This window comes from Cetorhinus maximus, chromosome 5, assembly GCF_964194155.1.
Source record: "Cetorhinus maximus chromosome 5, sCetMax3.hap1.1, whole genome shotgun sequence".
Taxonomy (NCBI): Eukaryota; Metazoa; Chordata; class Chondrichthyes; order Lamniformes; family Cetorhinidae; genus Cetorhinus; species Cetorhinus maximus.
Genome location: NC_135883.1, coordinates 114,712,696 through 114,726,277, shown reverse-complemented (window position 1 = coordinate 114,726,277; position 13,582 = coordinate 114,712,696). Strand labels below are relative to the sequence as shown.

Sequence of the window (13,582 nt, the reverse complement as noted above, 5' to 3'; positions counted from 1 at the left end):
GAGACGGGGTGGGGAAGGGGAAAGAGAGCGAGAGACGGAGTGTGGAAGGGGAAAGAGAGCGAGAGACGGAGTGTGGAAGGGGAAAGAGAGCGAGAGACGGAGTGTGGAAGGGGAAAGAGAGCGAGAGATGGAGTGGGGAAGGGGAAAGAGAGCGAGAGATGGAGTGGGGAAGGAGAAAGAGATCGAGAGATGGAGTGGGGAAGGAGAAAGAGATCGAGAGATGGAATGGGGAAGGGGAAAAAGCGAGAGATGGAATGGGGAAGGGGAAAGAGAGAGGGTGAGAAAGAGAGACAGAGAGAGTGGGCAAGGAGAAAGAGAGAGGCAGAGTGGAAAAGCAGAATAAGAGAGAGAAGAGAGCTCACCACTCTCTGGGTGAAGAAATTTCTCCTCACCTCAGTCCTAAATGGTCTACCCTGTATCCTCATACTGTGACCCCTGGTTCTGGGCTTCCCCACCATCGGGAACATCCTTTCTTCATCTACCCTGTCTAGTCCTGTTAGAATTTTATAGGTTTCTATGAGATCCCCCCTCATTCTTCTGAACTCCAGCGAATATAATCCTAATCGACTCAATCTCTCCTCATATGTCAGTCCCGCCATCCCAGGAACCAGTCGGGTAAACCTTCGCTGCACTCCCTCTATAGCAAGAACATCCTTCCTCAGATAAGGAGACCAAAACTGTACACAATATTCCAGGTATGGTCTCACTAAGGCCCTGTATAATTGCAGCAAGACATCCCTGCTCCTCGAATCCTGTCGCTATGAAGGCCAACATACCATTTGCCTTCTTCACTGCCAGCGGCACTTGCCATGCTTACCTTCAGCGACTGGTGTACGAGGACACCCAGGCCTCGTTGCACATTCCCCTCTCTCAATTTATAGCCATTCAGATAATAATCTGCCTTCCTGTTGTTGCTACCAAAGTGGATAACCTCACATTTATCCACATTATACTGCATCTGCCATGCATTTTCCCACTCACTCAGCTTGTCCAAATCACACTGAAGCATCTCTGCATTCTCCTCACAGCTTACCCTCCCACCCAGCTTAGTATCACCTGCAAATTTGGAGATATTACATTTAGTTCCCTCATCTAAATCATTAATAGCTGTGAATAGCTGGGGTCCCAGCACCGATCCCTGCGGTACCCCACTAGTCACTGCCTGCCATTCGGAAAATTTATTCCTACTCTTTGTTTCCTGTCTGCCAACCAGTTTTCTATCCATCTCAATACACTACCCCCAATTCCATGCGCTTTAATTTTACACGCTAATCTATGTGGGACTTTGTCGAAAGCCTTCTGAAAGTCCAAATAAACCACATCCACTGGCTCCCCCTCGTCAACTCCACTAGTTAGACTCTCGAAAAATTCCAGTAGATTTGTCAAGCATGGTTTCCCTTTCGTAAATCCATGCTGACTCTGTCCTTCACAACTAAAGAGAGAATGGGAAAGGAGAGAGAGAGAGTAGGAAAGGAGAACAAGCAAAAAGTTGAGCTGAGTTTCAGGAGTGCTGTATGAGAGACACACAAGCTGTGCTCCTTGGGTGATTTATTGTTATCCAGTTTGAATTTATATAGTATTCCTGTTATATTTAGTGCTTTATTTTACAAGCTGTTCCAGCTATGAATGACAGTCCTGCACATGTATAGTACAGTGTTTCAACTTGTACATTAGTTTTTTCCTGGCAATCTTAAAGCCTAATTCTGGCTTTAAGATTGATTCCTTTGGGAACCTATGACCCACTTAAAGCCATTTCACTTAAAGTCGCGATTTTCAGGAACGCAACCACAGCTTTAAGTGAGGACTCAACTGTGGTTGTTCACATATCATAATTAGCATTAGTGAAATATTAGTCCCTCACAACTAAAGTTAACACGATTAAGAAATTAAAGGTACCCATTTATACTTTGCCTGTTTTGTTCCTCTTCCTTCTTTTCCATCGTCTCCCTCTGCTATATTTATTTCAGAATCACAGGATTTTAATGGCATAGAAGGAGGCTATTCGGCCCATTGTGTCTGCACCAGCTCTCCAAATGAGCATTATGACCTAGGGCCATTGCCCTGCCTTTTGAATTGTTTCTATTCAAATAATCATCTAATTCCCTCTTGAATACCACGATTGAACCTGTCTCCACCACACTTCTAGGCAGTGCATTCCAGACCCGAACCATTTGTTGTGTGAAAAAGGTTTTTCTCACATCACGTTTGCTTCTTTTGCAAATCACTTTAAACCTGTGCCCACTCGTTCTTGATCCTTTTACGAGCGGGAACAGCTTCTCCCTATCTACTCTGTCCAGTCCCCTCATAATTTTGAACATCTCTATCAAATCTCCTCTTAGCCTCCTTCTGTCCAAGGAGAACAGTCCCAACCTCTCCAATCTTCCAATCTATCTTCGTAACTGAAGCTTCTCATCCCTAGGACCATTCTTGTAAACCTCTTCTGGACTCTCTCCAATGGGTTCACATCCTTCCCATAATGTGGTGCCCAGAACTGTACATAATACTCCAGCTGAGGTCTAATGAGTGTCTTATATAAATTCAGCATAACCTCCTTGCTCTTGTAATCTATGCCCCTATTAATAAAGCCCAAGATATTATAGGCATCATTAACTGCTCTCTACACCTGTCCTGCCACCTTCGATGATCTATGCACATATACAACCAGGTCTTTCTGCTCCTTCACCTCCTTCAAAATTTCACCCCTTCCTTTATATTGTCTGTCCATGTTCTTCCTACCAAAATGCATCACCTCACACTTCTCCACATTGAACTTCATCTGCCACCTACCTAGCCACTCCACCAGCTTGTCTATGTTCTTTTGAAGTTCTATACTGTCCTCCTCGCAGTTTACATTGTTCCCAAGCTTCATATCATACGCAAACTTTGAAATTGTCCCCTGCATGCCAAAATCTAGATCATTAGCATATATCAGGCAAAGCAAGGGTTCCAATACCCAAGACTCTGGGGAGCTCTACTACAAACCTTCCTCCAGCCTGAAAAATATCTATTGACCATTATTCTCTGCTTCCTACTTTTCAACCAATTTTGTATCCTCGTTGCTTCTGTCTCTTCTATTCCATGAGCAATAACCTTTCTCACAGTGTGTTGGGTGGCACTGTATCAAATGCCCTTTGAAATTCCATGTACACCACATCAACAGCATTACTCTTATTGACCTTTTCTGTTACCTTTCAAAAAACTCCAGCAAGTTAGTTAAACACAATTTCCCCTTTAGAAATCCATGCTGGCTCTTCCATAACAACCCATATTTTTCCATATGACTACTAATTTTAACCCGAATAATTGTTTCTAAAATCTTGCCCACCACTGAAGTTAAACTGACTGGTCTGTAATTGTTGGACTTATCCTTACAACCTTTTTTGAACAAGAGTGTAATGTTTTCAATTCTCCAGTCCTCTGGCACCTCACCTGAATCTAGGGAAGACTGAAAAATTATGGTCAGTGCTCCTGCAATTTCTACTGTCACTTCCTTCAATATCCTTGGATGCATCTCATCCAGTCCCAGTGCCTTGTCAACTTTAAGTACCGACAGTCTATTCAACGCTTCCCCCTTAGCAATTTTCAATCCTTCTGACAGAGTTTCCTCATCTGTCACCGTGGCCTGGGTAGCATCTCCCTCCTTGGTAAAGACAGATGCAAAATATTCATTTAATACCTCAGTCATGGTCCCTTAGTCCATGTGTAAATTCCCTTTTTGGTCCCTAATTGGCCCTACTCCTCCTTTTACCACCCTTTTACTATTTATGTGCCTATAGAAAACCTTGGGATTACTTTAACTTTATTTCTATTTCTATATATACTATTGTATCTATCCTATACCACTTTTCTTAAAGTTTAAAATACGTATTTGTTTCCCTTTGTATACAAGTCCTATCATCACTTTTAGAGGTGAAAACAACATTGGAAAATTTGGCCTTTGACTAAAAAGTGACTCCAAAGATTCATTCCCCAGCCAGTTGAGGCTATGAGCATTGAAGTTTGGTCTTCTCATTATTGTTTTTGCTCAACCTTGTAAGGGATTTCCTGAGATAAAGTGGAAGACCTGTTGTGGTAGAACAGGCAATCCTGTTCACAGTGCTAACAGACCAGCTGTATCTAGAGAAGATAGCTTGTCAATGATGCAACATGGATTCTGCTGTCTGATCTTTATGTCACTATTAACACCTGCCTTAGTCTTTAACACTATCTTTACCACTCCGTTTGTCTGGTATCCATGACAACTTTGTCACTTAATCTCTCCTGAGCTCCAACCTATCCCTGGCTTTCTATTTTGCTCCACCTATTCCACCCCCTCTCTTCAACAGCATAAAACCCATCACATTTCTACCTCTTCAGCTCTGAGGAAGAGTATTACGGACTCGAAACATTAACTCTGTTTCTCTCTCCGCTGATGCTGTCAGACCTGTTGAGTTTTTTCAGCATTTCCTGTTTTTATTTTAGATTTCCAGCATCTGCAGTATTTTGCTTTTATATACATATGTGCTGGCTTATTTAGTATGAAATTGACATTTCATATGAATAAACTACTGCAGCAGTCTGTTCCTGTGTTATCATGCAGTGAAAGAAACACTTGCAATGTTACCGCACCTTAGGATGTCCCAAAATACTTTACAGCCAATGAAGTACAATTGTGGGTGGAAGTTAACAGTAGCACAGTAAGTAAATTTTCAAAATGTTCTATTGCAGATGACCCTGATGACCTTTTAGTGACCCGGAATGGAAGCACTCCGCTGAAGAATTGGCACTCAAATTCCAAAATACACCTTCTTAACCTGGTATATGACGTCACACCGCCTGACTTTGTTGATTTGGTAATCACAGACTTGGGAATGATCCCCTGTACCTCAGTACCAGTAGTACTGCGTGTGAAAAACGTGGAGTAGTGGAATATTGCAAAACCATTTGATGTTTCTCTGGCATGTAATAATAAAAGGAGTATTGTTAATTCTTTGTGTACTTCAGTGAAAAGACCATAAGAAAATTAAGCAGTTTGTTGAATTGAAGAATTTAAATCAATGTCATTGGATATGTTGAATGAGTTGGAGCTAAAATCACTGCTATGAGCCTCCAGCCTTTGGCTGAGAGGACATGCTGGAAACATGCTCCAACTTTTTTATCAGTTTAGCTTTATAACTGGGAGGATCTGAGAACTGCATGATGTGAGTGACTCATCCCATAATACATTACAACAACAAAAACGCAGTATCTTTAATACAGACCAATACCAAGCGTTTTCATAGGGGCTTAATACACCATGCTAAAGGAGGAGGTAGTAAGAGATGCAACTAAAATCTTGGTTGAAGAGGTGGACTTTAAGGAGGGAGGTGCCAAGACAGAGGGAATTCTACAGCATGGGGCCTAGTCGCTGAAAGCACAGCCAACAATGGTGGGATGAAGGAAATTCACGAGACAATGCAATGAATAACAAAGTTTGGCTGGGAGTGAGGGGTTCAAGATTGGGAGGGGTGAAGACACATAAGGATTTAAACAAGAGGTTGTAAAAATTGAACAGTGTTTGGGAGATCAGGTGACAATGTGGGTCAGCAAGAAAAGGGGTGCTAGGTAGTTGGGACCTGATGCAGGATACGAGACAGGCAGAAACCATTTGGATGTACTGAAATTTATGGATGATGGGAGACCAGCCAGGAAAACATTGGAGTAATTGAGTCTGGAGATGAGAAAGGCATGGATGAGGCAGATAGGCTGAGGTGGGATGGAAGCAGACAATAGTATAGATGTGAGTCAGCAGTCTTTGTGATGGAGAGGATATGAGGTTGAAATTTCAGCTAATTGACTCACTTGCCATGGGCAAAGCTCCAGGTGCTGATGCTATACTGTCTGAACTCATCAAGCACAGGAAACCACTCCTGCAGCATTGCACAAATTTCTCTGTCTCTGTTGGAGGGTGGGGGCAGTGCCTCAGGATATGTGTGTTGCAAAGTTTGTGACCCTGTACAAGAACAAGGGCAACCGCAGTGATTGCAACAACTGTCAAGGGATCACCCTGCTGAGCATCATGGGAAACATATTTGCCCGTGTTGCCCTTGTCAAACTACAGAGCTTGGCTGAACTCATCTATCCCAAACCCCAATGTGGTTTCAAAACTGGAAGATCTACAATTAACATGATCTTCTCAGTCTGGCAGCTGCAAGGGAAATACCATGAACGAAGGAGACCACTATATATTCATCAATCTCACCAAGACATTCGAGCTTGTGAGCAGAGGTGGTCTATTTAAGCTGCTGGAGAAAATTGACTGCCCACCGAAGCTGCTCAATGTGATCCCCCCCCTTCCCATGACAACATAAGGTGCTGGTGTGCAGCATCGGAATCCTTTGAGATCCGCAGTGCAGCCAAACAGGATTGTGTTCTGGCCCTGACACTCTTTGGCATGTTCTCTTTGCTGGTGTCATATGTCTTCATGTACATATATGTATATACATATATATATATATATATATAGAGGCTGTCTACTTACACACCAGAATTGTGAGAAAACTGTTCACCTGACATCCAAGATGAAAGTGCCAAGTCCTCATCAGAGAATTGCTCTAAGGTAACGATGCTACTAACCTTCCATATTGAGGAACGCCTGCAGCGGAAAATGGACAGATTTTCTCATGCCTGTTAAGGCTTTGGTTTAACCATCAGCTTCAGGAAGACAAATGTCATGATCCAGCACATTGTCAATGCTGGTAGATGGCAGGTTGGCATTGTGATGCTGGAGGATATTGATATCTTCACATGTCTAAGCTCTACAATCACCAGCAATCTATCACACTTGATGCTCAAATTAACACACATCGTAAAAGCTGCAACTGTTATGTCCAAGCCGAGTAAGAGAGTTTAGAACAACAGCAACCTGATTGAGAACACCAAACTATGAGACAACCAAGCCCACATCCTCAGGACACTCCTCTACAGCGGTGAGACCTGGATATCATATGTTAGGCAGGAGAAAAGGCTGAATAGTTTCCACCTTCGCTGTCTCAGACTTGTCCTGCCAAGAGATGCCAAGGATAAGATCACCATCTCAAGGTCCTGGAGCATGCTAACTCCATCAGCATACACTCATTGCTAAGCCAATGATGTCTGTGCTGGATCGGCCATGTTCACTGGATGGCTGACGGCTGTATACCCAAAGACCTTCTGTATGGTATACTGGCCACTGGGTCACGATCTCCTGGGCATCCTTACCTCCGCTATAAGGACACCTGTAACTGAGATATGAAGATGGCAGGCATTGACACTGACAGTCATGACCTCTGGCGGTTGACTGGTCAGGCATTGGAAAGGTGAGCAGAAACAACAGCTTAGCTAACCAAGAAGAGGGTGCAGAGAAACCAGAGGACGGTGAATTGTGTACCATCTCAGCCCACTGTCTTCCTCTGCAGCAAATGCAGAAGAGATTGCCAGGCCAGAGTGGGGCTCGTGAGCCACACCAGGCAATGCTTGAACATTGTTGACCACCATGGCGCAAAACATCATCTTACGACCACCAATAATGATCAAATAGGTTACTAAGATTACAAACAATCTGGTCCAGCCTGAGAACGGACAGGGTGAAGTTAAAAATTGGTGGTGAGGGTGTTGATTCTTTGATAGGGGTGAAAGGCATTGGTTTCAGTTGTCACAATGTTTAAACAGAGGAAATTACAGTTCATTAACGACTGTTTATTGGGCAAAGCTGTCTGACAACACAGGCAGTTAGAGCTTTGAGAGATGGAGCTGAGTGGCAGCAGTATACACGTGAAAACGCAGCTCACGTGCTAAAATGGGCAAAAAAGGGCAGTATTTAGATTTTTTAAAAAGGGGGTCTAGATGCATGGAGGCCTGGGTGCAATGCGCAAAGGCAGAGAGAGGAGTCATTACTGGAGAAGTTTTGGCTACAATTGAATAGGTAAGACTGGACAATCTCATCAAGATGAATAACAGAGGAAAGGTATTGGAGCAGGGTTGTGCAGTGAAATGCGCCAAAAGCTGCAGAGAGTTTAAAGAAAAAGAATCATTACAATCACAGAGTGCATCGTTTGTTACTTCAGTTATGGTCATCTTAGTGTTCTGTAAGGATAAAACATAAACGATATTGTGAATGGTGTCATGCTAAATAATTCTTGGTACGGCTGAAGGTAAGGGATGTTAGTGTTTGGAAGTGGAGCAATTTTCCAATACCAGCATCAAACATCCCCAAGAAAGATGTTGATTGGAGCTTCTGCTCTGCCCCACCAATGTACCTTAACGCCACCACGGCAAAAAATGTGCCCTTACTACCAAGGTGTAATATTCCCAGTTCCCATTTTAAGAGATTTATCATTGTGATCCTAATTCTCACAAAATTAGGCAGCATTTTGCTTTGGACCTGGTGCCACTAGGAACAGGCTTGCAATTATCCAAGCTTTATTTATTTGCCGGTCGTCATGGGAGCCAGCCATCTTAATTTTCCCCAGTTCCAATTGGCTCGGGGTGTGTGGCATCAAAGTCTAATGGTGACTCCTTTTAAATTACTTAGGGATTCAAAATTGGGATTTCTAGGAGTCAAATTAAAATCTTCACTTCCATAACCATTCCAAATTTATTGAGGCTGTCAAATATATGTAGTGAGAAGCCCAACCACTTGATTAGTTAATAATGGGCGGGCATAAATTTAAGATCATTTAAAAAAACCAAGAAAGAGATTAGGAGAATCCTTATATCTGGAAGGTTTTTGAGTATGGAATCCCCTAGCAGAAACAGTGGTGGGAACAGAATCAATAATAGCTTTTAGAAGGGAAGTGGATACATAAATTGAAAATAAAATTAATAAGGCACTGGGAAAGTGCAGAGGAGTGGAAATAAATTAAGTTATTTAGAGAGCTGACACGGATGTGATAAACTGAATAACTTGGGCTTTCAACTTACTGTAGACCATCTGAACTCTTCATTGTTCTGACTTGTTAGAAGTTTATTTGAAGCAGAGAGAGTTGTTGATATAGATTTTCCCAGTTCTGTTCCAATCATCTATTTACTTGTGTTCATTATCATGACCCCATCAAGGATATTCCTGGTAGGCTAAACTGAGAAACTTGGGTGCTTTCTAGATATTTGCAATCAATTCTTTGAATACCACATGTAGATCGCACTTCTGTTCACTGTTCCCATCTGTGGCATTAATCAATTTGCTCACAATGACTCTCAATCTACAGCATTCAATAGAAATTATTGATCAGCCACAGATGTGACTATGGTGACACATTTTAACCACAATTTGCATTTACTCGCACTATACAGTAAACATATTTCATGTATATTTGTTTTTTTAAAAAATAGTCTAGCGCCATTTAGTAATCAAAGAGGTAAAGCTCTCTAGAATAAAAACACTTGCCAGCGCTCTGCTTTTCATCTTACAATTTTTTCCAACAAATACAGAGGTTAAAGTACACATGCTTAGACAGCGCATGTGACTATCAAGACCACATCCCCAGTGACTGTGTGTCTATTACTATTTTTATTTCTAATTAGCCACATTTGGGTAATGGCTAATTATTGTACAACACAGATCTATATAACCTGTCACTCACATTGGAGTATTTATCTGTCATAGTTTTACATTTGTACTACTTGTTGAAGAGGACCATTACACTGTTTTTAACAAAAATAGTTAATACTTCCCATGAAAATACTTCTCCCTCTTGGTTTAAAAAAAAATGCCAAGAATTTTTATTTGAGACTTCTTAAAAAGTTAGCTCTTCCTCTTCCCCGAGCTTTCTCTTACAACACATAATTACCTGAGAGAAATAGAGTCAAGCTATTCCTGGGCCACAGTCAGCACTGTTCACAACTAGTTGTTAGGAATGCCAGTTCTACTAGTATTTATGATGTCTTAAAACAAATTTACTATTTAAAGGGTTAACATAAATACAGCTTTTAAATGGAAGGGTTTTATCTTTGCCAACAGATGGCAGCAATGTTTTGAATAGTGGCAGAAATTTCAATAAATGCCCAATCAATCTCTGGCCCAGAAAGGGAATAATTTAAACTTCAGTCTCATTGCTGCATATAATTTTTTTTTAAATCAAATTTTTATTTATTCTTACTTGTCCTTTGTGGCTCAATGTCAGGTTTTGTTTTATAATACTCCCGTAAAGTACCTTGCGACGTTTCATTACATCAAAAGCACTATATAAATATAAGTTGTCATTGCCATATCTCTCTCTGAAATTGCTGCTATGTCTCCTACATTACAACAGTGACTACACTTCAAAATTATTTTATTAGCTGTAAAGACCCCAGATGCCCCATTGCCCTCACAGTACCATTATAAGTTCCCACTTCATGCACCGTTCAGCACAAATTAATTTGCTGGAAGATGCCTAACCAGTGGCATAGGGTGCAACATTCCCCACTCCAGCAAGCATCAGCCCATTGACTGAAGATTGGATATGGTCCTACATACACCTGCAGCAACTTTTGATACTATGCCTATTTTAGACCTTGTAGTGTATAATGAGACAGGATTAATTAATCATAATATTGAATGTTATTATTGTCACAGAAATGGACATATAGTGAGACAGTGCAAGGAGAGATTCAAGCAGGCTTTTAAACAAAAGAAAAAACCCAATGAGATCTACAATGTAGAAGAGCCTTAAACAACAAATTCAGATATTTAATCGTTGTTTGATCTGAAATCTGGAGAGACAGAACCAATATTTGTAACAGTGAAAGTAAATGGCAGACCTGTTAGAATGGAAGTGGACACAGGAGCTTCCACTACAGTAATTGGGGAACATACCTTCAGATATCTGAATAATGCGGAACATCTACTAAATTTGGAAGAAACACCTGCCCAATTAAAAACATACATGGGTGAAGACATTTGAGTCAAAGGCATAAGTAGAGTAATTGTCCATTATGGAAACCAATCGACAAAGTTACCAGTTTTGGTATTGAGAGGCAGAAGACCCAGCTTCTTAGGGCAAAATTGGCTAAGGGAAATCAACCTTGAGTGGCCACTGAGATTCCAAAAGGAAGCTGGAAGCGCTCCTGTTTTGGAAAAGGAGTATGGAAGGACTCAACAACCTGAAGAAACGCAGACTGTCTTAAGCCAAAATATGGAAGAACAGCAGAAGGACTCAAAGAGACCCTGCTTGATGACAGAGTTTGAGACAAAGTGAGCAACCTTCAAAAGGAAAAAGAAAACCTGCTGAAAGACCTTCACACACTACAAGATTCCCTCAGGTCAAAGTTTGCACTTCTGGAAAAGCACGAAGAGAAACAGAAAGAATTCAGCACTTATCTGAATAAACTGAAGGATGAGTTGGCAGGGAAGACACAACAATCCTCAATTTTCCTGGAACAATATGTTGTGGATCCAAGCGGGGATTAGGCTACTTTGGATCTGGTAATGTGTAATGAGGCAGGTTTAATAAATGATCTCAGAGCAAAAGATCCCATAGGAAACAATGACCAAAACATGGTGGAATTTAGCATTCAGTTTGAGAATGAGAAACTTAGTTTGGAAACAACTGCTAAACTTAAATAAGGGTAATTGCAAAGGAATGAGGGCAGAGTTGGCTGCAGTGAACTGGGAAAGAAGTTTAGCAGAAAAGATGGTTGATGAACAATGGCAGATGTTTAAGAAAATAGTTCATGACTCACAACAAAGATATATCCCAGTGAGGAAGAAGGATTGTACGAAGGGAATAAACCAACCATGGTTAACCAAGGAAGTTAAGGATAATATCAAATTGAAAGAAAAAAATAAAATGAGGCAAAGATTAGTGGTAAGCCAGAGGATTGGGAACGTTTTAAAAACCAACAAAAGATTACCAAAAAAAAAAATAAAGAAGGAGAAAATAAACTTTGAGGGTAAACTAGCAAATAATGTAAAAGCGGACATTAAGAGCTTCTTTAAATATATAAAAAAGAAGAGAGAGGCCAAAGTCAGTATAGGCCCCTTAGAGAATGAGGCTGGGGAAATAATAATGGGGAACCAGGAAATGGCAGAGGAGTTGAATAAATACTTTGCATCAGTCTTCACTGTCGAAGACATTAATAGCATACCAAAAATATTAAATAATCATGGGGCAAAAGTGGGGAAGGATATATATGCAATAACTATCACTAGAGAAAAGGTATTAGGGAAACTAATGAGGCTAAAGGCTGATAAGTCACCTGGACATGATGGCTTGCATCCTAGGATATTAAGATGGTAGATGCACTTGAAGTAATCTTCCAAGAATCCTTAGATTCTGGAAAGTCCCAGAGGATTGTAAAACTGCCAGTGTAACACCTTTATTCAAAAAGGGAGTGAGACAAAAAAACAGGTAACTATGGCCCAGTTAGCTTAACATCTGTCATTGGGAAAATGTTAGAGCCTATTATAAAGGATGTAATAGCAGAGCATTTAGAAATGCATAATATAATCAAGCAGGGTCAGCATGGCTTCATGAAGGGGGAATCATGCCTGACAAATTTACTAGAATTCTTTGAGGAGGTAACAAGCAGGATAGATAAAGGTGAACCAGTAGATGTAACATATTTGGATTTCCAAAGGCGTCCGATAAGGTACCATACATAAGGCTACTTAATAAGATAAGAGCCCATGGTGTTGGGGGTAGTATATTAGCATGGATAGAGGACTGGATAACTAATAGAAGGCAGAGAGTTGGGATACAGGGGGCATGGTAACTAGTGCAGTGCCACAGAGATCAGTGCTGGGGCCACAATTATTTACAATATGTATTAATGACTTGGATGAGGGAAATGAATGTACTATCACCAAATTTGTGGATACCACAAAAATAGGTGGGCAGGCAAGTGGTGAGGATGACAAAAAGAGTCTATAGGGGGATATAGACAGGTTAAGTGAGTGGGCAAAAAAGTGGCACATGGAATATAATGTGGGAAAATGTGAGGTTATGCACTTTGGAGGGAGAATAGAGGTGCTGAATATCATTTAAATGGAGAAAGACTGAAGAAAGTTGCAGCACAGAGGGATTTGGGGGTCCTCGTGCATGAATCACAAAAAGCTAGCATATAAGTTCAGCGGGTAATAGGTAAGCCAAATGGAATGTTGGCCTTTATTTCAAAGGGAATGGAATATAAAAATAGGGAAGTCTTGCTAAAACTATACAAGGCACTATTTAGACCACACCTACAATACTGTGAATAGTTTTGGTCCCCTTATCTAAGGAAAAATATACTGGCATTGGAGGCATTCCAGAGAAGGTTCACAATGTTGATCCCAGGGATGGAGAGATTTTCTTATGAGGAGCGATTGAGTAGGTTGGGCCTGTACTCATTGGAGTTTAGAAGAATGAGAGGCGACCTTATTGAAACATATAAGATTCTTAGGCGGCTTAACAGGGTAGATGCTGAGAGGCTGTTTCTCCTTGTGGGGGAGTCTAGGACCAGAGGGCATAATCTCAGAGTAAGGGGTCACCCATTTAAAACAGAGATGAGGAGGAATTTCTTCACTCAGTGGGTAGTGAATCTGTAGAATTCTTTACCGCAGAGGGCTGTAGAGGCTGGGTCGTTAAATATATTCAAGGCGGAGATAGACAGATTTTTAATCAGTAAG

At 41.1% G+C, this 13,582-nt stretch overlaps 1 protein-coding gene across 3 annotated transcripts in view; it reads left to right on the top strand.

Moving 5' to 3' along the window:
* eif2b4 (eukaryotic translation initiation factor 2B, subunit 4 delta) overlaps window positions 1-4,966 on the top strand; it is a 62,866-nt gene extending 57,900 nt beyond the window's left edge. For all 3 annotated transcript variants that reach the window (XM_078542327.1, XM_078542325.1, XM_078542326.1), the window contains one exon: window positions 4,708-4,966. In XM_078542327.1, the coding sequence (XP_078398453.1) occupies window positions 4,708-4,904 (197 nt within the window). In that variant the 3' untranslated portion in view covers window positions 4,905-4,966. The remainder of the gene's footprint in view (window positions 1-4,707) is intronic.
* The last annotated feature ends 8,616 nt before the right edge of the window (window positions 4,967-13,582 follow it).